Here is a 27584-nt window from a genome sequence, read left to right on the forward strand (position 1 = left end):
TTTTTCTACATTTTCGAATATATTGATTTCAATTACAAAACAAAATACAAAGTGCACAACACATAACTTTTTGATTGCAAATGTTTGCATTGTAGTAAAGACAAAGGAAATACTATTTTTCAAAGAATCTCATGTAAGTCCACTAACTCCTCCTTCAGCCAATTGCTAAGATAAACAAGCTTATTTACATTTTTGGAGAAAATGCTGCCCACTTCTTAGTTACAAATGTCACCTCAAAATGAAAACAGGTGTTTGCATGACACTGTTGAAGCCAGTTTGCAAGCTATTTACATATTAATTTGAGCCTCCCCAAACAGCTTGGCATGGCCTTGCCCATGCTCTGCCTCCAGGAGTGCCAATGAATTTCTGCTCTTCCATGGTCCTGGCTAGGGTAGGAAGGCCTGTTGCTGGATTCTGAGAGGCTAGGGCTGGTGCCTGCCTGGTGCTCCAGTTGGGAATGTTGTGGTGGCATTGCTCACCTTGTGCTCCAGGGCTGGGGACAGGGGCAGAGCAATAGCAGTGCCTGCCTTGCGCTTCAGGACTGGGGACAGGACAGGACTTGGGCTCCATCAGGGGATGGGATAGGAAGGGAGGTAGCTTCTTCTAACCGCCAGTTCACCTGTTACCCTAGGTGGGTAAGCTCTACTGACATATGCCCCATCATGCATCAGCTTCTAGGCTCTAAAGTTTGAAATTGTTAGTTCTACCTGGTACATGATTCATTCTCTAATGAATCAGAAGAGATTCTCCATAATACAGGAATTGAGTACAGGGTGTCCCCGCTATCCATCTAAGATACAATTTTTAAAAATGGACATATAGCAAAAGGTTGTAAAGCGGGGAATTTTTTTCCTGCAGCTGACTTCCATTTGTATGAATTGGTCCTCTCTGTGCGTGTGCGTGTGCACAACAGAAGAGCGAGAGGACTTAAAACGGAATAGTTCCTGCAAACTTCAACAATGCTTGTGCAGAACCAACATATACTAGGGAGATTTACAGGGGGTCCCCGCTATATACAGTTGAGTATTTTTCCATGTTCATCATGACTCTTTCAAAAGCTGTACTAAGGTACTAGCCCTTCAGAAGATTTAATACAAAGGCTTGATTTTGGGAGAATGGGGAGACTGCAAGACTTGAAATACTATAAGCCTTTCACGCTTCCTCATTTCTTATGATGTAATTTACTTCAGAGGTGAAAGCTTTTTAAAGATCAGGATGGGAATGTATTGGTTTCTTTTAACACAAAGTTATCTGCAAAATTATTTTTTTTTAAATTGAACAGCAGACGTTAATGTTGCTGAATGCCTGAGTACATATGATTAGATTAGAGCCATTATAGCAGCAAATCTATTAACTTAAATCATCCTCTTGACCCTCATACCTGTCTTTTAGATCTTTGAAATGAGGTTTCCTTCATTTGTATACTCATTCTAATGAGATGCCCCACCTAGGTATTCTTTTGATGGCATAACAACAGGGTGGAGATAAAATAAATCTGAATATTCTTCAGTATCAGTGGTTCTGTATTATTATCCTTTTTAAAAAATGTAGTTACTCCTAATACTCCTTGTATACTAATTTATCTTCCACATAAGCGGTTTGGGAGGTAGCCTACACACAGTTTTTATTCCAATTTAACTATGCCCGTTTAGTGACAGTAATAAGCTACACCAAGATAAATATCTTGATACCTGTCTGTCTACATCCATGCTGGGAATTGCAGCAATTTAGCTACATCCATTTCTAAGTCAGTATAGATAAATAGATTTCAAAATTACTAGTAGACAAGCCCAAAGAGTGGTTGCTAAAGGAATTGCCCCATGAGAACTACAAACATAGGACTTGCCAGGGAGTATTAACTGGTCTTGACTTTAGATTAAAACCATTGTATAAAACTGGTAACACAGTCTTTTCTGCATGTCTATGTTTTGCAAGATGCTGAATGAAGATGTGGAGCCTGAGATTTTTTCCATGGAAAATAGGATAACTCTCAACCCTTAGGCTAAAAACATATGCCTTTACTTACGTGATGATCAAATCTATGAAATAACTTTTCTTTCTCCTCTGCATATTTTTGCATTAATAAATGTCTTCTAGAGTCTAAGTATAAAGCTTAATATGAACTTTTTTTGTCGTGCCCACCATTTAGCGGCCAGTGCAGTCTTTTGGACAAACAGGAAAAAGGTCAAAGGTACAGTAGACTTGTGTGCTGGCATGCTGCAGAAGTCCTTCATGCTTGATGAAACCTTGTTGTTTTGTGAAAAATGCCTTGAGTTTAGTTATAGCCTTTATTTTTGGCAATAGTTTTTGTTTTGCTTTTGGATTTTTGTCTTGCCTAGTTGTCTGCTTTTTGTGGTTTGCCTTTATATTTTTGGTGGCTTATTGCGAGAAAGAGGAAATGCCTTTCCAATGCTTATATATATTTTTATTAATTGGAATTATTCTGCTGTGGTGATGTATGATGGTCAAAGCTGTGACTGTTTGACTATTTGTTTTTTCCCTTTCAAAAATGAGGGGATTACAGCGTGAGGTGTCTGATGTACAATTGTTGTTGTTGTTTTTTAACTATGTAGTTGTTAATTAAAAATACTTTTCTTTAGTCCAATACAAAGTTAAAGCTAGTTCGGAGCCTTGCTGTGTGTGAAGAATCTCCACCGCCTCCCACAGCTGAAATATCACAGGACATCCAGGTAAAAATAATGTGACTGAAACTTCTGAAACCTGGTTGAAGTAATTTGCACTTCAAAGAATATTTGAAAGAAAGGCATAATAGTCCTATGTGATGATGCAGCAATGTTGGTCCCAGAATATTAGAGATGTTAGGCAGATGAGGTAATATCTTTTATTGGACAGGCTTTTGTTTGAGCTTAAAACCTTGTCTTACTCACCGACAGCAACTCTTTCAATAAAAGGTATTACCTCACTCATCTTATCAGACTTACTAGTCTTCAGTTAGATCTATTTTTAACATGTAAACAGTGGGGGGGGGAGGGAAGGATTTATATTTATTTTAAAACTAGCAGACTTAACCAGCATTGCCCAGGTCTTTAGGACAGGGAGCTGGCTTATGTGGGGAGTGCAGGACTAAGAGCAGGGCTTTGGGAATGTGTGTGGGGGGAAGGGAGGTGGGGGGGGGGGGTGCAGGAGGCTGCTTAAGAGCGCAAGAGTGAGGAGAGGCTTAGGGTGGGGGGGCAGTCTCATCCGGCAGGGGCCTTCCCCTCTCACTCAGGATGTTAAATTGTGGTTATCTGGCTAATCATGTAGTTGATAAAATTTGTATTGACTACATGATTAGTGAATAAGGATCGTTCTGCAGAGCTTAGTGGGAGTAGCTCCTGGATCCAACTTGAGCCAGGACTGAGCAGTCCTGGCTTGTGGCGCCTCTAGGAGCCATCTGCACTGCGGCTCTAGGTTTTAAATGTAGTAAGAGCTCCCAGGCTTTTACTGCATTTAAAATGCAGAGGTGCAGCGTCCCAGATCAGTGCGAACTGGGACTTCTCAATCCCGGCATGTGCCAAATTCAGAATCCCCTGTTCAAAGAGGCTAGGGTTGGCCATGGGCAAGGGCTGCTTCAGCTGCAGCCCGTGTTTACGGCCAGCCCAGGCTGCCATGAACAGGGGCTGCTTGGCTGCAGCAGCCCTTGTCTGTGTGGGGCCCAGCTCCCTGCCTGGACCCCAACCAACAGCGTCTGCTGCCTGTGATAGAGGCGGGGGAAGGAGAGGCAGCACTGTGGAGATGTTGCTGGGGGGATCCAGCTTTTAAGCCAGGTCCCCCAGCACCGTCTCGTGATTTCTCCCCCACCCCCAGCTATCTCATGCAGAAGCAGCAAGGGGAGGCGAAGTGAGTAGTCGGCTACTCCACTCAGCTTCTGTTTATCGAGCAGTCGACTATTTGCTAATATCCCTACCTCTCACCCCCAGGACTTCTGGACCACAAGGGCTTTTTCTCTTTCCCCAGCCTTCCCTCCCATCACCAGCGGCCATTTTTTTTTCCTCCACTACCCTCCCCGGAGCGGTAGCCAAGAGCTGTGAGGAGGAGAAAAAGGGTTAGGGGTAGGGGGCTACTTACTCTGTGTGCTGGTGGGCAAGATGGCAGAGCCCTAGTCCTGGCCACTCCCTGGGTGGTGATAATTTGCTATCCCCCGGTGGACACTCTGGAGCATAATTCTCCCCTGAGGGTTCTCTGCCACAAGTGGTGACTCTCATATCCCGTCCCTCCAAACAGCAGACCCTCCGTTTGCATGTTCTGGAAAAAAAAATCCTTTTCATGGGGCTTTTGGTTGTCTTGGCATAACCAAACCCTGACCCTGCTTTATGTGAATGGTTAACCCATAAGCCTCATCTTTAACCAATTAAATGGGAATTAGCATCCCTACCATGCTTTAAGTTAGGAGTAGAAGAAGCTGCATATCAAATTCGGTGGCCCTAACTCTTGACATTTAGGGGGAGTTCTTGAATAAATGAACTCACGGACAGACACACTCTATAACATATTTATAGATAGATAAAGATTTAGAATACTCGTTCAACAGATACTTGGCAAAGAATCATTAACCTTCCCCAATGCCCCACTCCTGTTTGACCAAAATATTGTTTGTCTTTCATTATGATCTAGAGCTGTGGTTTAGGCGTTGTTGTTTTTAATTTGGTTGGGCTTTTTTAAAATTCCTAATTGCGCTAACATATTTTTACAAAAATTGTACATAGCTAAAGCACTATTGGAAATCATTCGGTTGCTAAAGTAAAGAGCAATTTTATAGTTAGAATGTAAAATAATTTGCTAGCTTCTTATTTTTAGGAATCACATTAAACCTATGAATGTTTTTAAATTTGCTTGAAGTTCTGCATATTGACTTTAACAGTAGTATTGGTCTGAATAACTAGTAACTAAACTGGACATTTCCTCAAATGTCCCTCATGGTGATTTTATAGAAAAAAAGGTTAATTTTGATTTTGGAGGGGGAGCGGGATTTTCCAAAGCAACTATAAACAAGTATTTCCTTACCTTGTGTATAAAAATAGCTTGTAATTTTACTTTTTAATTCTTGAACACAGAAAAGCAAGAAAAAATAATTTTTAAATGGTTATGCAATATTTTGCTTTGGTATCTGAGTCCCAATAAATTATTTTGGCACAACAGATGCTTTTTCACCTCTTTTCCATTTTGCTAACTTGACCAATATTGGGGATAGTTTCATAGATCTATTTGCCTATAAAACTTTCTGTTTACTTGCTTATTAATTTCTTCTCTTTTACACTACTTTGTTCACATATACCAACCTGAATTGTAAATTAACGTGCTCTATCCTCTCTTAGAGTGGCTAAAACTGCCTGTTGGGAAGCACTACCAGTTCTCATACCATTCTCTTGCCAACCTACTACTTTATTCGGTTGTTCTTGGTCTTTATGCTGACTTTCTAAATGGAAGATTGCATACACCTCTCCTTCCTGTGTTTTTTTGGAAGAGGCCACAGGGTTTAAACTGGTCAAATAATGGTGACTAGAGAAGGATAGAGAAGGAAAGGAATAATAGAGAAGGAAAGAGAGATGTTCCACATGTACACATTAATGCAAGTAATTCCTTTGGTACATTGTACTTTAAATAGTCACTGAATTCTGAAGGACCATGATAATGGCTGATAGAGAATAATACTGTCTTTCTCTCCCTCACTTACACATCCCAGCAGCTCCATGAATCTGCAGGAAGTAGTAATAGTCTCCAAAGCAGTTTAAATTAGAGCACTTTTCCCCTGTTGTGATGTCCATTATCATTCTAGTTTTAATCTTTTCAGATGGATTCTAGATTATTGTTAGTTTACAAGCAATGGATCCCCACGAATCATGGGTACTTTAAACTCATAATTATTACGTGGTGACTTCCTGAAATTCTTTCCAAAACACATAACATTCCTAAAGACAGTAACGAAAATAGTTGTCTGAAGATTGGATGTAGTTTTGGTAACTTGTTGGTTTTACATATCCACATCTCTTTAGTAATGTGTTCCTGAAAATGAACAAATATGGGGTCTTCATAAAAGATGAAAATAAAAGTAATAGTGCTAGACTGTACAGCTCAGTTCACTTTATCAAGGTCTTTCCATACTAGAAGAGGCAAATAAATTGGTATTATTCCACAGTAGTCTAGGTTATCTTAATATGTAATTAATTTTGTTACAATGTGGACTTCGAAATGACCAATGTGTTATCCCATGTTTTGCAAGCTGTAGAAAGCATTGACTCTGAAGGAGTGCTTGCCAACATAGCTTAGGCACTTTTGTTTGTTACTTCTTGAAAACAATTGTTGCAATCCACTTTTGCAGTACAGCACAAATGTGAAACTTGAGTTCACCTCAACTGGCAGGAGACATCATAATTAAACTTTTTATGTAATGTACATTAGTTTATTGTGTTCAGGACATTTCTGAATAACATAGTGCACATGCTTAAGTTATGTCTGTAACATTTTGTTATTTTATCTGGCTAACATAGAAGTGGCCAAAGATGACGTGCCACTGCAACTTTGTGGTAAAAATGAGTATCTATATGGATTAGCTAAGAGTACTATATAATGAAGATGTTAATGTCACAATGTTACAATTTCTATTGCATCAGTATACCTTTCTTTTTTTTTTTAAAAGGTATGCTATTCAGAGTCCAAAGGCAGAAAACATTATTGTGATAGAGTCTGATTTCTTATATAACACAGGCCATAGAATTTCTCTAAAATCATTCCTGGAACGTACTTTTTAGAACTTCCAATCATGATTTTAGAATTGTCAGCAATGGAGCATCCACCACAACCCTTGGCAGATTGTTCCAGTGGTTAGTAGCCTTCACTGTTAAAAATGTATGCATTATTCCAGTCTGACTAGCTTCAACTTCTAGCCATTGGATCGAGATTCTCTGCTAGATTTGTAATGTCTGCCATTAAATACAAATTTGTTCTATATAGTGTGTTAATCAAGTCACCCCTTAACTTTTTCTTTGTTAAATTAAATATATGGAATTTCTAAAGGTCTAGTCTACAATACTGTGGACCAACAGTTTCAGTTACGCAATTTCAGCTATGTGAAAAAAGTAGCTCAAGTCGGCATACTTACTGCAGTGTTTTCACTGAAGCTGAAGACTCTCCCATGAGCTCTGCCTACACTTCTCATTCTAGTGCAAGTGCCAGAGTGGATGGGAGAGCATTTAGCAGTTGATTATCGTATCTATACTAGACACAATAAATCAACCTTCACCCTCCAGTGGATCCGGTGGGTAGTGTAATCATGCCCAGAGCCTCTCACTATAAGGCATCTTTAATCATAATCATTATCATTCTCTTGTCTGAACCATCTTCCATTGATCAACATTCTTCTTAAATTATCAATACCAGAAATAATCACAGTATTCCAGCAGTAATTGCACCAGTGCCAAGTATAGAGGCAATGTAGTTTTCTATTTCTACTGGAAATTCCCCATGTATGCATCCAAGGGTTACATTAGCCCTTTTAGTCACAGAATCCTAGAAGATTAGATCTGAAAGAGACTTCAGGAGCTCATCTAGTCCAACTCCCTGCTTGAAGCAGGCCCAACCCCAGCCAGTGTTTTGTCAAGCCTCATCTGAGGATGGAAATTCCACCGTCTCCCTAGTTAATCTGTTCCAGTGCTTCACCACCTTCCTAGTGAAACAGGTTTTTTAATCCCTAATATCCAACCTAGACTTCCCTCAGTGCAACTTGAGACCATTTCTTTTTGTTGTGTAATCCACCACTGAGAACAGCCTAGCTCCATCCTCTTTGGAACCCTCTTTCAAGTATTTTAAGCTGCAATCAAATCCTTCCTGACTCTTCTGTAGACTAAGCAAGCCCAGTTTCATCAGCCCCTCATAAAGTTATCCTAATCATTTTTGTTACCCTCCGCAGGACATTCTCTAGTGTGTCCACATCCTTTCTGTAGTGGGGTACAGTAATGCCTCATTTAACACTATAGATATGTTTCAGAAAATGATCTTGTTAAGTGAAAACGTGGTATGTGGGGTCAATTTTCCCATTGAAAATAATGGAAAATGTAGGGGTTGTATTTCAAGCGGTGGTGTCTTTTGGGACTGGGACATATGGTTGGGGGAGAAAGAGGACTGGGCTACAGCAGGGAGGGGAGGTATTTGGCTCTGGGGAAGGGAAAGATAGGGGAGGGGGATTGGGTTGGGAGTATGCCCCTGTGACGGGTCTGCCGGAACCCGCACTGCGTCTGGTGGAGAGGGGGGGGGTCGCTGGGGAACAGCGAACTCTCCGCCGCTTTGCAGGGAGGTGGGGGAAGACCCGCGCAATGGGCCAGCTGGAGAAATCGTGTTATTCTGGGGACGGTAGTGTAATTCAAAAACGTTCCCTAAAAAAAAATCATGCTATTGCGAAAACGTGTTAAGCGGGCACATGTTAAATGAGGAATTACTGTATGCAAAACTGCACACAATACTCCAGATGTCACCTCACCAAGCCAAATGGAGAGGAGTAATCATTTCCATCGATCTGCTGATAGTGTTCTTGCTAATGTAGTCCAATATGTCATTAGCCTTCTTAGCAACAGGGGCACACTGATGACTTGTATCCGGTTTCTCATCCACTGTAATGCCCATGACCTTTTCTTCAGAGCTGCTGCATAGCCATTCTGTCTCCAACCTGAAGCAGTACATGGGATTCTTCCATCCTAAGTACCAGATTCTGCACTTGTCCTTGTTGAACTTCATGAGATTTCTTTTGACCCCATTCTCCTATTTGTGTAATTCTGGTCCAAGGTTCCCTGTAAGCTGCAGACCCACACGGGTGTGCAGCCCTTTTCTGAGCAGGCAGGGAGCTCAGCTGGAGGAAGAGGGACAGAGCATGCACCCTCTCAGAGTAGCAGCAGCTGCTGCTGCTGCCTGCTATAAATGGAGAAGCTGGCTCCAGCCTCTACTCCAGAGCTGGGCAAAGGATGATCTGTAGGCTGGATCCAGCTGTGAGGGCCTCAGCTGGCTCCCTGCCTGCCCTGCACTTGCGGGACACTGGAAATCCGGGTGCAAGGCCACGTGTGTGTTTGAATGTTGAGAACCTGGAGGGAGGGAGACAGGCTTCTCATGCTGCCCTTGCCCCTCGTAGCTCCCATTGGTTAGTTCTGAGGCTCACATCTCCCAGGCTCACAACATTAAGTTTAGAGCAATAAACATGGCTCCTGAACTTCCCCTGACCATGGTCTTGGCTAAGAAACCTGCTGTGCTGCTGGCTGAGAGCCAAATAAGGTCTCTCAGCTAGAGCCTATTTCTGGCACCCCAGCCTCTCCCTCCCCCAACTCTTCCCCCCCTTCTACACCCCTACTCTATGTAACCCAAACCTTCTGCACCCCTGCTTCATACGTCATCCCAGACACTGCATCTCCTCCTACAGCTTGCCTCCGGTTACAACCCCTTCTCAGACCTTGCACCCCGATCCGCTATCCCTGGTCACAGCCCAAATCCCTGTATCCCCCTCCTGCACTTCTGCGCCAGGTCACAATCCCCTCCCAGGCCTTGCACTCCCTTCTCATCCTAGTCTGTTGCCTTTGGTCATGATCCCCCTACTTCACCTAAAGTGCCTCACAGATCCTACACCCCAATCCCTTACCCCAAGCTCCCTCCTGCACCCAACCTCAATCACAGACACCCCCCCCCCCACTCCTCCTCCATTAATATAATGGACGAGTGCAGCCCTCAACTGCTTTCCAAATTCTTAGAGTGGCCCCCATCAAAAATTATTGCCCACCCCTGTGTTAATGGCTTAAGGTAAGAAAGAAAAGGATTCTTTTAACAGTATTTTTTTGAGTGTTGCAGATACCTCAAACTCTGTTCTTAATGATTTTTTTTAATCCTGTGTTACTAATTAATACATGGTCAACTCTATTGCATTCAGGCCAGCTCTTTGCTATCTGGTAGATTTCTGGCTCATATGAGTCAGAATCTTCAAGTACTAGGTGTGATTCTGGCTGTTTTGTAGGATGAAACCTTGTTTGCAAGATCTTTGAAACATGCATTTATCAATATGATGATACATATGCTGTACTCCAAGGTCTCAGAGGGGTAGCTGTGTTAGTCTGTAAGTTAAAAAACTTCAAAAAACAACAATGGGCCTGTAGCACATTGGAGTCACACAAATATATAAATAGTATATGAACTTTTGTAGGCACAACTCACTTTTTCAGCCCAGTGTAGTGTTAATTTTCTTTTTATTTATTTCATATTGAACAATCATAAGCATTGCTCCATGTTAATTATCCCTTGTTTTAATATATTTTTCCACACCCTATGGACTATTTAAAATATATATTTATACCTATGATTTTTCTTTCTACTGATGAGTGCACATCCGCATACTACCTCTATATTGGTATTGCACCTAGGAAATTTCAACCCATCCAAAAGAAAATTCAACCCGCCCAAGAATGGAAAATCTTAGAGGGAACACTGGCCTGGACTCTAACTCTACTCTCCAGTTCAGGAGTAGGCAAGAGGTGGCTAGGTGGCCAAATCCGGACCACTAAGCCACCAGATCTGGCTTCCAGCCACCTCACCAACACCCTTATTACAGAGCAGTTGCAGGCGCTTTGAACAGCAGGCTGCTAATTGCTATACAGTCTGGGCAGGGAGGAGAAAACTTTGTGTGCTTTCCCTGCCCCCTAGCAAAATCCTCCGGTTCCCATTGGCCAGCTTCTGGCCAGTAGAAGCTGAGAAATTTTGCTGAAAGTGGGGCAGAGAGTGATGCCTCCTCACTCCCTCCTTGTGCTGGAGTAGAGCCACATGGAGCAGCTGCCCAGCACACAGACAGGGAATGTGCAGCGCTGCTGGCTGAGAGCTGGCTAGGTAAGTGCTTCCCAGCCAGAGCCTGATTCTGGAACTCCAGCCCCTCCCACACTCCAGCTGTCTTCCCCAGGCCACTACTCAAACACTCTGTATCCCCTTTCCACACCTCCTTCAGGTGACAACTCCTTCCCAGACCTTTCACCCCCTCCCCCAGGCCAGACTCCTTTCTTGTATCCATACCCCTCCATGATCCTGCACCCCATTCTCCTGCCCCAAGTCACCACCCAAACCCTCTCTACTCCTTTCTCCAGGTCACAACTTCCTCCCAGACCCTGCACCCCCTCCTACACCACTTCCCCAGTCCAGAATCCAATCTGGAACCCATAACCCTTCCTGGACCCTTCACCCAAGCCACTGCCCCCTCCTTCACCCAAACTCCCTCTCAGACCCCACACTTCCTCCTGTACCATAGTCCTCTATCCTAAGCTCCCTTCTATACCCCACTGGATGTCCCAGACCCTGCACACCCTCTACAGAAGTGCAGCCCCCTGGACCACTTACCAAAATCTTGGAGTGGCCCCTCATTTCAAATTAAGTTTATCTGCCTCTCCCTCCAGTTTAGTGTTATCTGCGAACTTGCTGAGGGTGCAGTCCAAGCCATCATCCACATCATTAATGAAGATGCTGACAAAACTGACCCTTGGGGCACTTTGCTTGACACTGGCTGCAAACTAGACATCAAACTGTTGAGCCTTATAAGCTAGCCAGGTTACTAGCCACCTTACAGTCTGTTCATCCAAGTCATACTTCCTAAACATACTGGCAAGATACTGTGGGATAACCTATCAAAAAACTTCACTAAAGTCAAAGTATATATCACTTTCCCCATGTCTACGGAGCCAGTTAGCTCATCAAAGAAGGCAATCAAGTCACAGCATTGCACTTGGACCTTACATTCAGCAGATGATCCATGGCAATCCTAAATCTTTTTCAGAATCACTGTTTCCCAAGATAGTCTTCCCTATCTTGTAAGTATGGAGTCTTTATTCTCAGATGTATTTACAGGCAGTCCCCGGGTTACGTACAAGATAGGGACTGTAGGTTTGTTCTTAAGTTGAATTTGTATGTAAGTCGGAACTGGTACATATTGTAGGGGAAACTCTAGCCAAACATTTCTCCAGAGCTCAGTTTTATTCTCCCACACCTCACTTCCCTCAGTCCTTTATTCTCAAGCTGAGGTGTCTGATGAGAAAAGCCGCTCCGCGTCTCCCTGGTCTGCTGGGGGGGTGGACGGGGCGCTAGCTTTGCGTCTCCCTGGTCTGCTGGGTGGAAGCAGCTAGTGCGGGGTTGCCTCACCCCGTTTGTAAGTAGGGATCCGATGTAAGTTGGATCCATGTAACCCGGGGACTGCCTGTACTTGATATTTAGCTTTATTAAAACATACATTGTTCGCCTGCACCCTGTGTATTAAATGATCCATATCACTTTGTATTTGTGAGCTGTCACCTTCAGCTACTCTCTGAATTTTGTCATCTGCAAACTTTATCAGTCATGCTTACTTCTGAGACCTATCAGTTAGCCAGCTTTTAATCCTCATTAAAACCAGAATATAAAATGAATCAAAAGGTCGTTATCAAGTCAAATGTTTTATAGAAGACCAACTATATTACTTCAGCACAACTACTTGTATCAGACAAACTTGTAATCTCATCAAAACAAGATATCAAATCTTCCTGTTCACCCTTTTTAAATATTAGTGCAATAGTTAGCTTTCTTTCCAGCTTCTGAAACTTTTACTGTATTACAAGATTTTTGAAAATCAACATTAGTGGTCCAGAGAGGAGCTCAGCCCGATCTTTAAAAACTCTTCAATGCAAATCATCCGGGCCTGCTGATTTTAAAATGTCTGGCATTAGTATCTGCTATTTAATATCCTTCTGATGTACTAATGGAATTAAAAGGCTATCATATGATATTATAAAAGTAAATAATTGGGGAATGACAGTGAGGTTGTTTTTTGACTAATATTTTAATCTATTATTGTCTTGCATGTAGGAAATTCCATTTTTATTAATATTCCATCAAAACTGAGGATTATAATGTTTACTGTGAGAAAGGGAGAAAACTTTTTAGGTCAGAATCTTCTATATAGAAATCTTCAGGCTTTCTTCAAAATCAAGAGTTTGAAATCTGGTTAGAATGAGAGAGGTGAAATGAATGAACTGCTCATTTCAAATGATCACTAAAATTGTTTGTTTTGGGGGAGCCCATTTTTTATGAGGATTACACCACTGAAGTTGTTTTTCCTAAATAACCATTGGACTGCAAAGGTTCAAGAGTGACTATCTATGGCTATACTGGTTACACAAGTGTTCTGTTGTGTCCACGGTCTACCTGCAGAATTATCCAACAAGTCAATTTTTTTAATTTTACAAAGTACTTTTATATTCTATTAAATATTCATGAAGGAAAGGCAATCCCAGACTTACTGGGTTGTGTCAATAGGTTAAGCCCCAGAAACAGTTAAGACTACCTCACAGTCTTTGAGTTATACTTAGCCCTTATGACTGGTAGATTCTTACAGAGATAAGGGATGATGATACTTCTATAGAGTGTTGAGGCTTAATTTATTAACATTTTTAATTGAGCTCCATAGATGAGAAGTGCTATAGAAATACAATTTTATAACATTTGAATTTTTAATATAGAATGATGGAAATTGTAACTGGACTAGTGAATCCCAGAGACTGATACTTAATATTAGACCTTTTCACTTGGATCTTTTTGCTACAAGGTCCTTATGAAGATAAAATAACTTATTTAGAGATAAGATGGTGAATTGTTCAATTTAGGATGTATGCGAATTCCAGGAAATGATTCTCCTCAACTTCAAAAAGGGAAGATTGTTTCTATCTTAGTAATTTATTTGCTGATGAGTCCATCAGAGTCTCCGAATAGGATTGAGCTTTTTCTCCTTTAAAGGATATTTTTCCCTAAGGGAAAAAAAAAAAGACACAGGAAGAATATGTGAAAGGTAAGGACTATTTTATTTGTTCACTCAGTGGTTTTGATTTTTTTTTCACTGGGTGTCAGTTCATGATTGTTGGTTCTAGAGGGTGTGGGTGACAGCTGAGACCAAGGCATTAACCCTATTAAGTTAAATCATAGCTCTTCTGGACTTAGGAAGTGAGTATATTTTCAAGCTGGGTAACTCAGATGGCTATTAACAGTGGAAATGAACAGTATCTTAATGTGAACAGTCAAGTAAATGAAGATTTCTGATGAGAAAGTTCTATTTGAATATCAGTGTGGATTCTGATAAAGCAATATGTCTAGGGTAAATATACTTACTAAGACTAAACCACACAAAGTCGTATGTAGGGAATAAAGGCTAAAAATATTTTTTTTCTATAGCTTTCCAGGCAAGTGGGTCATATTTCATTATACTTCAGACTTCACAGCAAACAAAATTGAAAACACAAGAAGCTTTCTATCATAGTCCTAAGGAATCAGTGGTGATAGAAGAAATGCATCTATTTAGATGGGACATTCCTTTTTACTGTTGTTTATTATTACAGGAAGTTATTAGGAAAGAAATTAAACAAAGTTGATTAATCCAGATCTTTAAACTATTGTTGAATATTTTCTATTTGGAATGAGTGTAGAGTGATCCAATTGTCATTTGAAACCTGATGGAAATTAATAGTGGTGATGGTGTGAAAATTAACTTTCTACATACAGACTTAAGTGTAATAGAATATCATAATGGTGGATCCAAGTGATGCAGACCAAGTTTACCTAGTGAGAAGTTAATTATTTTCTTTTTCTAAGAGCTCGTCTACACTGGCAAGTTACTGCCTTTAACTTTCTTGTTCAGAATGTGAAACGCACCCATGTGGACAGTGTTAGCTACTTTCCTCCTGAAAGTGGTAGAACCCTGGGAGTGCTTTAATATGGCACTGCCATGACGATAGTGCCATATAAAAGCACTGCTGCGACAACACTTTAAATTGTGACATGGAGACAAAGCCTTAGTAAACATAAAGACAACAATGTTGTTGTTGTTCGTCCATCGTATTTGAAGAGGACCTTGACATCTAACGGGTTATGGACTGTTCATGGTGTGTCCGCAAATGGCTGATAAGGCCGATACGGGCACGGAATGTTCTACCACATGTCGGGCAGACATGTGTGGGCACCACTGTTGCAGCTTTTGCAACTCTGGCTTTACGGAGTTCTCGCTTCTCTTGTGCTATGGTTGTCCTTCTGGCTTCAGATGTTTGACAGCCTTGGTAGATCAGCGTGTGCCATGTTGATCGGTCTTGTGCCAGGGTCTCCCAGGAGGTCGTGTCAATATCCAGGGACTTGAGAGAGGCTTTAAGCGTATCTTTGTATCGCTTCTTTTGTCCCCCGTGCGATCGCTTCCCTTGAAACAGCTCACCATAGAAGAGCTGTCTAGGGATGCGATGATCTGGCATCCTTGCAACATGGCCTGCCCAGCGTGTCTGAGCTTTCATCAGCAGGGTGTAAACTGACGGCAGACCTGCTCTAGAAAGGACTTCTGTGTCTGGCACCTTATCATACCACCGGATCCTCAGAAGTCTGCGGAGGCAAATCGTGTGGAAGTGGTTCAGTTGCCTAGCGTGCCTCCTGTATACAGTCCAAGTCTCACTGGCGTACATCAGGGTAGTTAACACTACTGCTCGATAGACTTTAAGCTTTGTAGCAAGGCTTATTCCACGGCGGTCCCACACTTTGGTCAACAGTCTGCCGAATGCAGAGCTTGCCTTGGCGACTCTGCAGTTGACCTCGATGTCAATTGTCACTGAGCGGGAGAGGGTGCTGCCAAGATATGTAAACTGGTCCACTGCTTGCAGCTTTTGTCCCTTCACTGTGATGGTGGGCACTTGATGCTGAGCTTTTGGAGCTGGCTGGTGCATCACTTCGGTTTTCTTTGTGTTGGTGAGAAGGCCGAAGTTGTCGCATGTTGCTGCAAATTTGTCCATGCTGGCTTGCATTTCCTGCTCTGATCCAGCATTCAGGGCGCAGTCATCAGCAAAAAGGAGATCTCGTAACACAGTCTCCTTTATCTTGGTGACAGCCTGGAGTCTTCGCAGGTTAAACAGTTTCCCATCGGTCCTGTATCTCAGTCTGATTCCCAGGGAACTGTTCTGAAAGGCGTCTGACAGCATGGCTGAAAACATTATGCTGAACAGGGTCGGTGCCAGCACACACCCTTGCTTGACGCCGTTTGTGACGGGAAAGGCCTCTGAAGCTTCTCCATCATCCAAAACACGAGCCGTCATGCCATCGTGGAACTGACGTACCATCAAGATGAATCTGTCAGGGCACCCAAACTTCGACATGATGCGCCACAGACCTTCGCGACTGACAGTGTCAAAAGCCTTGGTGAGATCCACGAAGGTGGTGAACAGTTCATGATTCTGCTCTTGACACTTCTCTTGAAGCTGTCGGGCTGCGAAGATCATATCCACCGTGCCACGCTCTTTGCGGAAGCCGCACTGTGTCTCAGGTAATAAACCCTGTTCCAGGTGGTTAATCAGACGATTCAGCAACACTCGTGCAAGGATCTTACCTGCGATGGAAAGCAGTGATATTCCTCTATGATTATCGCAAACTTGTCGATTTCCTTTCCTCTTGTAGAGGTGTACGATAGACGTGTCTTTCAGTTCCTGAGGAATAGATCCTTGATTCCAGAAGGACTGGAACAGCTGAGTGAGTTTGTTGACAAGCACTGCACCACCACCCTTATAGACTTCCGCTGGAATCGCATCAGATCCTGGGGCCTTGCCACTGGACAGCTGGCTGATGGCCTGTAAGGTTTCAGTCTCTGATGGTGAGACATCCAGGCTGTGGTTGATATCCGCCTGGGGCATTCTATCAATCGCCTCGTTATTGATGGAAGATGGGCGGTTCAGTACGGATTGGAAGTGCTCAGCCCAACGCTGTAAAATCAGAGCCTTCTCAGTAATGAGAGTTGCACCATCTGAGTCCAGTAGAGGGGAACTCCCTGAGGGCTGAGGTCCATACAAGGATCTAAGGGCTTCGTAGAACCGTTTGGCATCGTTTCTATCAGAAAACTTCTGGATTTCATCTGCTTTGGCACTCAACCAGGAGTCCTGCATCTTACGAAGCTTGTTCTGTACGATCCTGCGAATGTTGTTGAAGGCATTTTTCTTAGCTGTTGACGATGGGTCATTCTGGTGAGCACGGTGAAGGCGATGCTTTTCAGCAAGTATGGCCTTGATCTCTTCATCGTTTTCATCAAACCAGTCCTGCTGTTTCCTGTGTGAGGGTCCAAGAACCTTTAGTGCAGAAGAGTGCACAATATCCCGGAAGCGTTCCCAGTCCTTCTCAGCATTTTCCTCTAATTGCAGCTCTAAAAGTTGGTTGCCAAGATCTTCTGCTAGTAAAGTTGCTGTGTTGGGGTTCCTCAGTCTACTGACATTGATCTTTTTCATCACAGCTTTATTTCCCTGCGGACGTCTCTTTGGCTTGATGTGAAAGCTTAATTTGGAGATGATAAGTCTGTGGTCAGTCCAACAGTCAGCACTCGGCATGGCCTTGGTCACCCTTACATCCTGTCTGTCTTTCCTCCGCACAATGACATAATCAATGAGATGCCAGTGCTTAGAGCGTGGGTGCATCCAGGACGTCTTTTTGCGAGTGGGCAGGCGGAAGATGGTATTGGTGATGATCAAATCATGAGCCGCACATGTCTTCAGTAATAGTAGGCCATTGCTGTTACATTTACCGATTCCATTTTTTCCAATGACGCCATCCCAGGCAGTGTGATCAGATCCTACTCTCGCGTTGAAATCGCCAAGTAGAATCAGCCTGTCAGTGCGCTTCACGGATGAGAGTAGGGCATCAAGATCTTCATAAAACTTGTCCTTTACTTCATCTGGATTCGTCATTGTGGGCGCGTAAGCGCTGATCAGTGTGGCTTGCTTTCCTCTCGGTAGTGGAAGATGCAGTGTCATGAGTCGGTCATTCACGCCCTTGGGAAGACTGGCAAGTTTGCGGACAAGATGATTCTTAACCGCAAAGCCAACTCCAGATTCATGACGTTCGTCACTGCTGCGTCCACGCCAGAAGAATGTGTAACCACCTCCTGTTTCCATGAGCTGACCTTCATTTGCTAGACGAGTTTCACACAGTGCCGCAATATCGATGTTAAATCTTGTGAGCTCTCTGGCGACCAGGGCTGTTCTTCTTTCTGGTCAGTCTGCTGAAGGGTTGTCCTGAAGCGTGCGTACGTTCCATGTGCCAATAGTGAGTGGTGTCACCTTGCATTTTGTTTGAAATTTTATTGTTCGCCCGCATGAGATGGGATCCCCTCCAGCCGCGGTAAGCTGGCCAGGGTTCTATGAAGCAAACAATGTTTAGGGCACCTTTTCTAGCCCCTTCCTCTTACTACGGAGGTGAGCAGTGCAATCCTAAAGAGGGCTGCTCAGTCACTCAGGTAGACGCCGAATCCAGCTGTTGCTTCCACCAGCAAGAAGACGACCATTAGACCTGAGCCGCCTGTGTGCAGGTCCGCGGCTACAGCTCCCAGTGTATCCACACCTGCTGCTTCGTCGCTCGCCCGTCGCCACAGGACTTAGGAGATGTCGAGATGTCAAGACTTGCGCGTGAATTGGATTAAAGTGAGGGAGAGGTGCGCATAGTCAGCCTCACTCTCTCTTCCCAGATTCCCTCTTACTCCAATGGCAGGACTAATGTCGAGACGGTTGGAGATGGGCTGGGCGCAGTGGTTGACCAGGGCATCTTTCATGTCTTGCCGTGCTCTTAGCATACCACATCGCTTGCAGAAACCACCTTCATGACCGTTGGTCCTATTCTAGTAGGTCTCATCCGCTCGATCCGCCGGAGTCTGTCTTCACATGCTCGGGATAGACAAGTCCCTATCTCACCGAAGGTCGATGACCCGACGGCTACTCTCAACCTGGTTTAGCCAGCCTGTCAAAGCTGTTGCCTGGGATGTGGCCGCTGCACATGCTACAGCTACTAGGAGCCACAGGTGAGAGTTGAGTGACAAGTGGGGACCAAAGGTGGACGAGCTGCTCTAAAAGGACACGACATGCCCGTACATCGGAGGTGCTACCCCTCCCTGAACACCCCATACACCCCTAAAGGAAGCTAAAGGAAGAGCCACACTTGATTTTAGTTCAAATGAATGCAAAGAAAATGATTGCTTATTCATACTGTATTCAGGTTTACATAGAGCTGAAAAAGATGTGGTGGTGGAAACTGCAGGTTTTCAGCCTAATGAATATTTTGGGCTAGGACATGAATACACAAAGGAGCAAATTAGTAGCAGCAAATACTGAAACTTAGAAATCTATAGAAAAATAGTATGTACAATAGGTAATTAGAACAGTTCAATATTTATCTATAGTATTGGTGTTAAGATAGACATCAATATAGACATTCAGCAACATTTGTTAGACTTACTAATTTTCAAATGTTGAAAATGCAAAGCAATGCCATCTTTAGTTGAAATGAGAAATTAATATTAGTTGTTCATATGCAGAAGTCATCACACACAAAAAAAACCACTGGTGCTATCTAGGGAGGTAAGCGACTAGTTGACATCCTGATAAGCAAATGCCTATCCGGTAGTTGTGTAGTGATTCAACTAGTTGCTTCCCTCCCACCCCTTGCTGCCTCAGTCAGAGAGAGGCAGCAAGGCAGGGGAGCAGGAGCCAGCTTAAAGCCAGTTCCCTCCAGCACCATCTCCATGTGGGGACTGGGGAGGCAGAGTCCCAGTATCTGGGACTGGGTGTGAGCCAGGACAGCTGATTCTCGGCTTGCGCCTGGACCCCCCTGCTGCATCTCTGCTTTTTAAATGTATTAAGAGCCTGACAGCTCTTAATACATTTAAAAGTTAGAGGCGCAGCGGGATTCGCTCGTGGGATCGGGGGCTAACCCTGCTGAGGCTCTGCAGTTTCCCCCCTTATCGACTAGTTAAATAGTCAATGGAAATTCCATCAACTACTCAAGTAGCTGATTAAACACAATTTAACATCCCTAGAGCTGTCACTCTCACTGGCAGCCTCAAGCAGAGATTAAATAAGATATGAAGGCCCAAGCTACCCTGTAGGGATGGTTTTTAGATTACATTAATTTAAAAAGTAAACTTTTGTGTTCTCTTTTGGGAAGATCTAGTCTCTGACAGTGTATATAGTTTTCAAAATAAATGCAGATTATGAAATGGATTAGATGGAAATATATGTTGCTAGCAACCCTATATTAAGCTAAAAATTCTAGGCATGGGTAAAATTTGTCAAATTTGCTATCATCTTAATACACTAAACTCTTAAAAGAAATGTAAAGAACTTGTTTGTGAAATTAGGAATGCTGATCCCCTTTAAAGTTACTTGTACAGGAAGTTCTTGTCATTGGCTTGTTCTATGAAATCTTACTGTGGTTGCAAGGTGGGGGGAATTAGAAGCTGGCAATGAGGAGCCTAATGATCAAATGAGCAGTTCACTATTTTAAAAAATGATTGGCCTATGCTATATATTTTCTTAAATACCTAGAACACTTTAATATACCATGAAATGAGAGATGTCCTTGAAATGTATATGTACTTTAAACATGTAAATGCATCTACTTTCCATATTTTCTCTCTACATTTAGATAACTGTTCTTGTTTTAAGTGGGTTCTCTGATTCTAAGAGGATCTGAAGATAATTATTACACTGGTTACTGTTATCAATGAACATATTACAAAGCAATTTTCTGGTATGGCTATAGCTCACTTAAAATAGCTTCCATGATGACTAATCTTACTTTTCAACAGGAGAAAATTCACATCCAGTTAATGCAGTCTTTTGAGAAAGAAGAGAAGCCCACAAAAGATGAAACAGAAAAGGAAAAATCCAGTGATAAATTGTCAAGAAAAATGTTATCAAGAGGTTTGTTATGACACTGCTTTTAAATTATATTTGAAGTAAATTATCTAGATGTCCATATTAATAACCTTGAGTGACTGATGGAATAATTACTGTGAATAATTCTGTTGGGCTGAAATGTATATTGTTTTTTAGCAAAGTCTATGGGCCTGATTCTTCTTTGGAATCTCCAGGATCTGCTTGTGCATGTACAGTTCCTGTGTGTAAATACTATATACACAACTTTTGATGCATTAACATTTGCACTTGGGTGAACATCAGAGCCCTTTCCTTAATTTGTGAAGGTGGTGGTTGAGAAAGGGGTGTAATTTACTTACAATTTAGAGAAACAGAAGACTGATAAGCCTAATTTGACCACCTCTCTTTCAATGTATCTGTTTATGGTCAGTGTAACACTTTGTGTTGAGAGAAAAAATGCTTAAATGTCATTCACTGCCAGAAACCTAATATTGAGAAGGTAATTTATGTACATAATGATGGGAGGGAAAAGTCAATGAGAAAATAAGTTGATTTTAATTTTCTGAGATGTAATTGAAACTTAACTCATTTTTTAAAACAAGAAAATCTTTTATTGGGCATGGGGAAAGGAAATCTATCTCAGAAGGAGTTCCCCAGTTTGCAGGAGAGAATGCATGCTACAGCAGACCTATTAACATATTCCCCCCTTCACTTTGCAGGCTGGCATGGATGTAGTGAAGATGTTGCCTGCCTTATCTTCACACATCTTTTGGGATAGTTGATTGACTATTGGGGAAAGGGTTGTACACAGGAGGAGTCTCATTGTACTACTCCTTCCCAATGTTCATGAAAAGCCAATATTCTTACTGAAATATGTAATCGCTTCTTCAGAGGTCGCTAGAGGAAAAAATATTTCTAAGACCTTTGGAATGAAGATGGGAGTGGATTAATAGTAGGAGTAAAAATATCTTGAATATTGACAGTGTTGTGGACTGGTTTGTTAGGGACGCACTATTCTTTTCAGTTTACCAAAAAACAATTAGAGGATAACTGAGGGTACATCCACGCTGCAACACTATTTTGAAATAACTAGCGCTATTCCGAAATAACTTAGTCTGCATCTGCATAGCAGGCAGTTATTTGAAAATAGTGTCAAAATACTGTCAAACCGGAAGACTTCTTATTCCAACTCTGTAACCCTCATTGTCAGAGGAAGAGTGCTCTATTTCGAAATAAATGCTGTGTAGACGCTCCCTATTTCAAAATAACTTATTTTGAAATAAGATACGCAATTGATGTAGCTCAGTTTGCGTGGCTTATTTCAAGGTAAGCCCTGCTGTGTAGACACACCCTGAGATAGCAGATATGCAAAAAATAATATAAATTTGTTCCTTCCTGTGGTGCACAACACTTTCTTAAATGCAAAACTTAGAATATATATGTCAGTTAATGGGTGATCTTTAAGTTTTAGATCCGCTTTTGTTCAAATAAGTTATCCCGAAAAACATTTCCAGACATCTTGAATTAAACAAATTGGGCTGTAAATGCCATAAAACCAGTATTTTTTTAATGAAATTTCTAGTATTTAACATGTATTTCAAATCCATAACAACCATTCTTCTGGCATTTCAGTCCCTTTTGTTTTTGTTGAAAATGAGAAGTTTACACAAATGAAAATAGTTGGGGTACAGTACTTAACTGATGTCACCTTCCCCCCCCCCCCAAGTTTGAAATTAAGTTTTGAATAGTATCAGGGTTGGGGAAAACCACACCCCGATGTTGTTTTTAACCTAAGCAGTGTGTTTAATATGTTCACTAAACAATTTATGAAAGAGATGGGGAAATTAAAGGTAGAATAGTGGAGACAGGCAATTGTTGTAAGTCATCTTGTTACATGCCTGTTAGTAGTTTTAAGCATTTTGAAAATAGAAACTTAACCCAAAATTAGAGTTGAGTTTTCCATTGATGATCACTGAATTGTTCTTGCTTAAAAACTTGATGATCAAACACCTTTAATAGAATAATTTAATAGAATTTAATAAAAGAACAAAAATAAAGAGCACTTCCTGTTTCAGCATCATTCATGTTTTACTAGTAATGCTCTTGGAAATTTGGCAGTTTGTTTTCAAGAGCAGTTTAATGCAGACTGGATTAAGGCAATCCAGAATTTTAAATTCTCTTTCTGCTCCTTTGGCTCTATTCCTGCATGGTGCCCCTTTCTGCTGTAACCTAGTAATATTTGTTGGAGCAGAACTATTGGCATGAGACACCAACAAGAGGTCTCCTGTTCTGGTGACAGAGTGTACTAGTACTTTTCTTTGGTAGACTGATGGCTCCCTGTTCCAGTGCTCCGGCTTCTTCAAGAGAAGAGAAACTTCAACTCTTATCTGCCTGAGCAAAGAACATTCTAAGGGCATGTCTACACTAGGAAACTATCTTGATATAACTAAATTTGAAATAACTCCTGAAATAACTATTTTGAAATAAGCTTATTCCCCCAGGAATAAACAGGAGTACAGATTTTGAAATAACCAGCCTGTTATTTTGAAACAACAGTCTTGGTAATATGGCTGCTCCGCTTATTATTTTGAAATAATGGGGGTACTGTAAACCAGAGCTAGTTGTTCACCTCCCCACAACCTCTGAAGAGAGATGTCTTGGTCTCCTCACTACTGCTTCCAGTAATAGAACTTTTGTGTACCCTTTCTCTGTAATCTGTGGGTGGCAGCTCTCTTCTGGCTGCCAGGAGAGGATTGGCAGTGAAGGCTCCCTCACTGACCACTAGAGGCAGCTGGGGCCAAGCAACAAGTCTATACTAATTTTCATTTGGAAATGGGCTGGAGCCTCAGTATATTTTTAACATTACAGCCCTAAGAATTAGACCAATAGGAGGTGCTCAGATGTTGCAGCCGTGGGTTCCAGTACATGGTACTAAAGTCGATTAAAATTTCTTTGTATATTGCCTATTCTGAGACACAAAGCATAAGGTACCCAAGCTAATAGATTGAAATGGAAGGAACCAGAAAAGGCACTACATAATCTGAAAGGTTTGTTATAGTTACAGGATGAAAGTTGTTGAAGAGAGGTCTCAGAAGGTCTTTCTTAAATGTGTAATTCCCCTGAAGGACAGGTACACTGAACATGAGAAATTCCACTAAAGGAGAGGTACACTGAACACGAGCTTCTAACCATTCAGGAATAAATCTCACATCACAAAAATTAGACTTGTATTTTGCAAAGAATTACATGTTGTCTAGGGCAAATCTATAATGCTTGAAAATATGCAGTTACTTCTGCTGACTACAAAAGTAATAATAAAACCTATGATTTCATATTGAATCTTCAAGGTTAGATTTTGTTGCTTTTCCTTAGTTACTATAGAGACAAGGTAGGTTTTTTATTGCACCAACTTCTACTGGTAAAAGAGAGACTTTTAAACTATACAGAACTCTTCCTTGCTTTTTGGAGACTTGATTAGCTAATGTGTAGTGTATGCATCTAAATCAGGAAAGGGCAATAATTTCTAATGGGTGGGGGCCACTCCAAGATTTTGGTAAGTGGCCAGTGGCCACACTTTTCTATGGGGGGCTGCAGGGACGGAGGTTGGTGTAGAAGGGAGCTTGGGGTAGGGGACAGAGGTGCAGGAGAGGAGGGTATGGGGTCTGAGAGGAGTTTGGGTGAAGGAGGGGGTTGTGACCTGAGGCACAAGATTTGGTTGCAGGGTCCAGGATGGGATACAGATACAGGAGAGGATTCTGGCCTGGTGGAGGGATGTAGGAGCAGGTGCAGTGTCTGGGAGGAAGTTGGGGTGTGGAAGGGGGTGAAGTGCTAGAGATAGGCTCTGGCCAGGAGACACTTACCTAGGCAGTTCCCAGCCAGCAGCACTTCTCTGCCTGCTATCAGCCCCAGCCACTCCATTTCATGTGGCTCTGTATGTTGCGCAGGGAGGCTTCGCATGCTGCTCTCACCCCCCAGAAAAATCTCCCCACTCCTATTGGCCAGTTTCTGGGCATTGGGAACTGAGATTTTGTTAGAGATGGGAGCAAGGCATGAATCCTCCCCGCATACTGCAGAGAGCAACAGAGAGCAGGTAGGAACTTGGATTGTCACTGCTCCCTGCCACAGAGGTGGTCCACAGGCCAGATTAAAAGACTTGAGGCCCAGATCCGACCTGTGGGCTATAGCCCACCTCTGATCTAAATCTTAGATTTACTAGATGCTTAGTTCATTCATTTGTATGAGCAGGACTTTAAACTTTTAATATAAGCAACTTATTCAAAGAATGAGCACATGATCTTGTCAACGATGTTGTTAATTTGTTTGTAGATTCCAGCCAAGAATACACAGATTCAACTGGCATAGATCTACATGAATTTTTAGTAAATACACTAAAAAGTAATCCCAGGTAAGTTAAATTAAAGTGTTTTGATTTAACTTAATTTTGCTACCTCTTATGTTTTTTAATTAATCTGATGTACATTGAGAGCTTTCACCGGAAACACCTTGGCTGTGTCTACACTGGGCCGCTTTTCCGGAATAAGCTGCGAGCTGTCTACACTGGCCCTTGAATTTCAGGAAAAGCAACGATGCTCTACTGTACAAAATCAGCCGCTATTCCGGAAAAACTATTCTGCTCCCGCTCGGGCATAAGTCCTCATTCCAGAACACTGTTCCGGAAAAGGGCCAGTGTAGACAGCCCAGTAGTCTTTTCCGGAAAAAAGCCCCGATTGCGAAAATGGCGATCGGGGCTCTTTTCCGGAAAAGCGCGTCTACATTGGCCACAGACGCTTTTCCGGAAAAAGGGGTTTTCCAGAAAAGCAGCCTGCCAATGTAGACGCTCCTTTTCCGGAAAAACTGAAAACGGAATACTATTCCGTGTTAAGTATTTCCGGAAATTCATGCCAGTGTAGACACAGCCCTTGGCTTGCTAAGGTCTTAGACATGATCTTTTATACTTGATGTGGGGTGTTGAAACATTTTAAAATGCTGGCTTTCCTGTACCCTAATTGACCTGGACCTACATGTATCCATGTTAGAACTTCACTAGGATTACTTGTGTTTGCAGGAATATCATCCTTGTGTAATATTTGTACTGGGTTGTGAAAAAAAATTGGTCTGTTACAGTACTAACTTGGTGTTGAATAACCGGTCCTGAGGTTTGTTCTTTTTGCAGTATGTCAATACTTTTTAGATTTAGTTATAGTAAAAAAAAAAAAAAAAAAAGTACTCTTGAATTCACCCATTGGCGTTGCCAGTATGGGCCAGATTCTACGTCAAGTTATATAAGTGTAAATTGCAATCACTTTAGAAGAAGCTTTACCCGTGGAACCAAGATGAGGAATATGACCCTTTGTGTCTACAAAATGGGTGTTCTGAGTTCATAACCATCACCTCTTCTTATCAGTGCCACATAACTAATATAGATACTCTCTTTTTCTGCTTTGAACATCAAGAAACAAATGCTCTCCTCGTCTCTATGGGCCTCCAGAGTTTTTCTGGCCACAGATTTGACAGTTCTAGTGAGCAGGCTTTGGGGGTACTGGAAAAACTACTTGAGTTCCAGAGAGGAATGGGGGCAACAGGATACACTGAACATACACTGCTCTTCCTCATAAGTAAGAAGAGGTTTCAGGGCCAAATAGAGATATGTTAGGCAACATCAGCCTCCCAAGAACAGCTCTGATATCACTCTGTAATCTTTGGGAGAATACTCTAATGCACAGCCAAGAAACTAAGGCTGGGTTTTGAGGGATACATTCTTATTCCAGAATTGTTTTAGGTGGTGGTGGTTTAAAAAATAATCAGGAAATACCATCTCAATTTTGGTGATTGAGCCTGCATAACTGTCAGTAAGAAAAAATCTAAATTAACTCAAAGATAGTGTGAAGTTTGTATATCAGTTATGGAGGAGAGAGGTATGTGGCATGCAAGGTGTCACTTCTAAAGTTATTTCCTTACAGTAACTGCACTTCCACTGTAAAGGAAATTATATGTGAATATTAAAGGCAAAATAGATCTCTGGTGCTGGGAGCAGTCTAGCAAATCTTATATTAAAGCATCAGAATGTATACAACATTTTGACCTCACTCAATTTCATAGAACTGTAAAATGAATGTATAGCATGTTTCTGAAAACAGTTTAAAAAAACAAAGGTTTAAATGTCAGAGCTTGATTTTTGTACTCTTCTTTTCAACTGCCAAAACACTCTCCCTTTTTGTGCACATCTGATTTACCTACCTTATACCATCCCCATCTCCAGGTATGTGAGTCCAAATTTATTCTTAGTTCAATACTATTGTGGGTATGTACTGGTTTAATTGGTGTGGTTAACTACTTTTTTAAATTCTGAATGGGGATGTCAATGTGCAGTCGACTATGAGATAAACTGATAAGCCTAAGCTTATCCGTTAATCTTGTTGACTACACACATCTCTCCCTCTCTTCTTCCCCCTCCCCCATTGCCACCTCTGTATCATGTAAGCGAGTAGTCATCTATTCAGCTATCCGATAATCTTACGCTTGTTGGGTGGTCAAATGGAGTTATTGACTACTTGCTTCCCTCCCCTTGAGAGGCAGCAAGGAGTGGGGGGACAGGAGCTAGTGCTGGGGGGAACCAGCTTAAAAGCCGGTTCCCCCCAGCACCATCTCCAGCTCTATTAGAGGCAGCAGGGGGCAGAATAGGTGAGGTAGCTCTTGCAGCAGCCCCTGTTCATGGAGGTCCCAGCTCGCCATGGGCAGGGGCTGTTCCAGCAGCAGCCACCGTCCACAGCCTGCTCTGGCCACTGTGAACAGGGGCTGCTTCTGGAGCAGCCCCGGCTCATGGCCAGCCCAGAACGCCGTGAACAGAGGCTGCCGGATCCGGCGTGAGATGGGACCGAGCAGTCCCAGCTTGCACTG

General features: G+C 42.3%; 1 protein-coding gene across 12 annotated transcripts in view; it reads left to right on the forward strand.

The window, feature by feature from the left end:
* R3HDM1 (R3H domain containing 1) overlaps positions 1 to 27584 on the forward strand; it is a 133024-nt gene that overhangs the window by 16011 nt on the left and 89429 nt on the right. For 9 of the 12 annotated variants that reach the window (XM_006117053.4, XM_075933297.1, XM_075933292.1 and 6 more), the window contains exons 3-6: positions 2150 to 2191; positions 2601 to 2690; positions 20618 to 20732; positions 25014 to 25092. In XM_006117053.4, coding sequence (XP_006117115.2) covers positions 2150 to 2191; positions 2601 to 2690; positions 20618 to 20732; positions 25014 to 25092 — 326 coding nt within the window. The remainder of the gene's footprint in view (positions 1 to 2149; positions 2192 to 2600; positions 2691 to 20617; positions 20733 to 25013; positions 25093 to 27584) is intronic. The other 3 variants (XM_075933298.1, XM_014570452.3, XM_075933294.1) reach the window with 2 other exon arrangements.

This window comes from Pelodiscus sinensis, chromosome 7 (genome assembly GCF_049634645.1).
Source record: "Pelodiscus sinensis isolate JC-2024 chromosome 7, ASM4963464v1, whole genome shotgun sequence".
In the NCBI taxonomy this organism is placed as follows: domain Eukaryota; kingdom Metazoa; phylum Chordata; order Testudines; family Trionychidae; genus Pelodiscus; species Pelodiscus sinensis.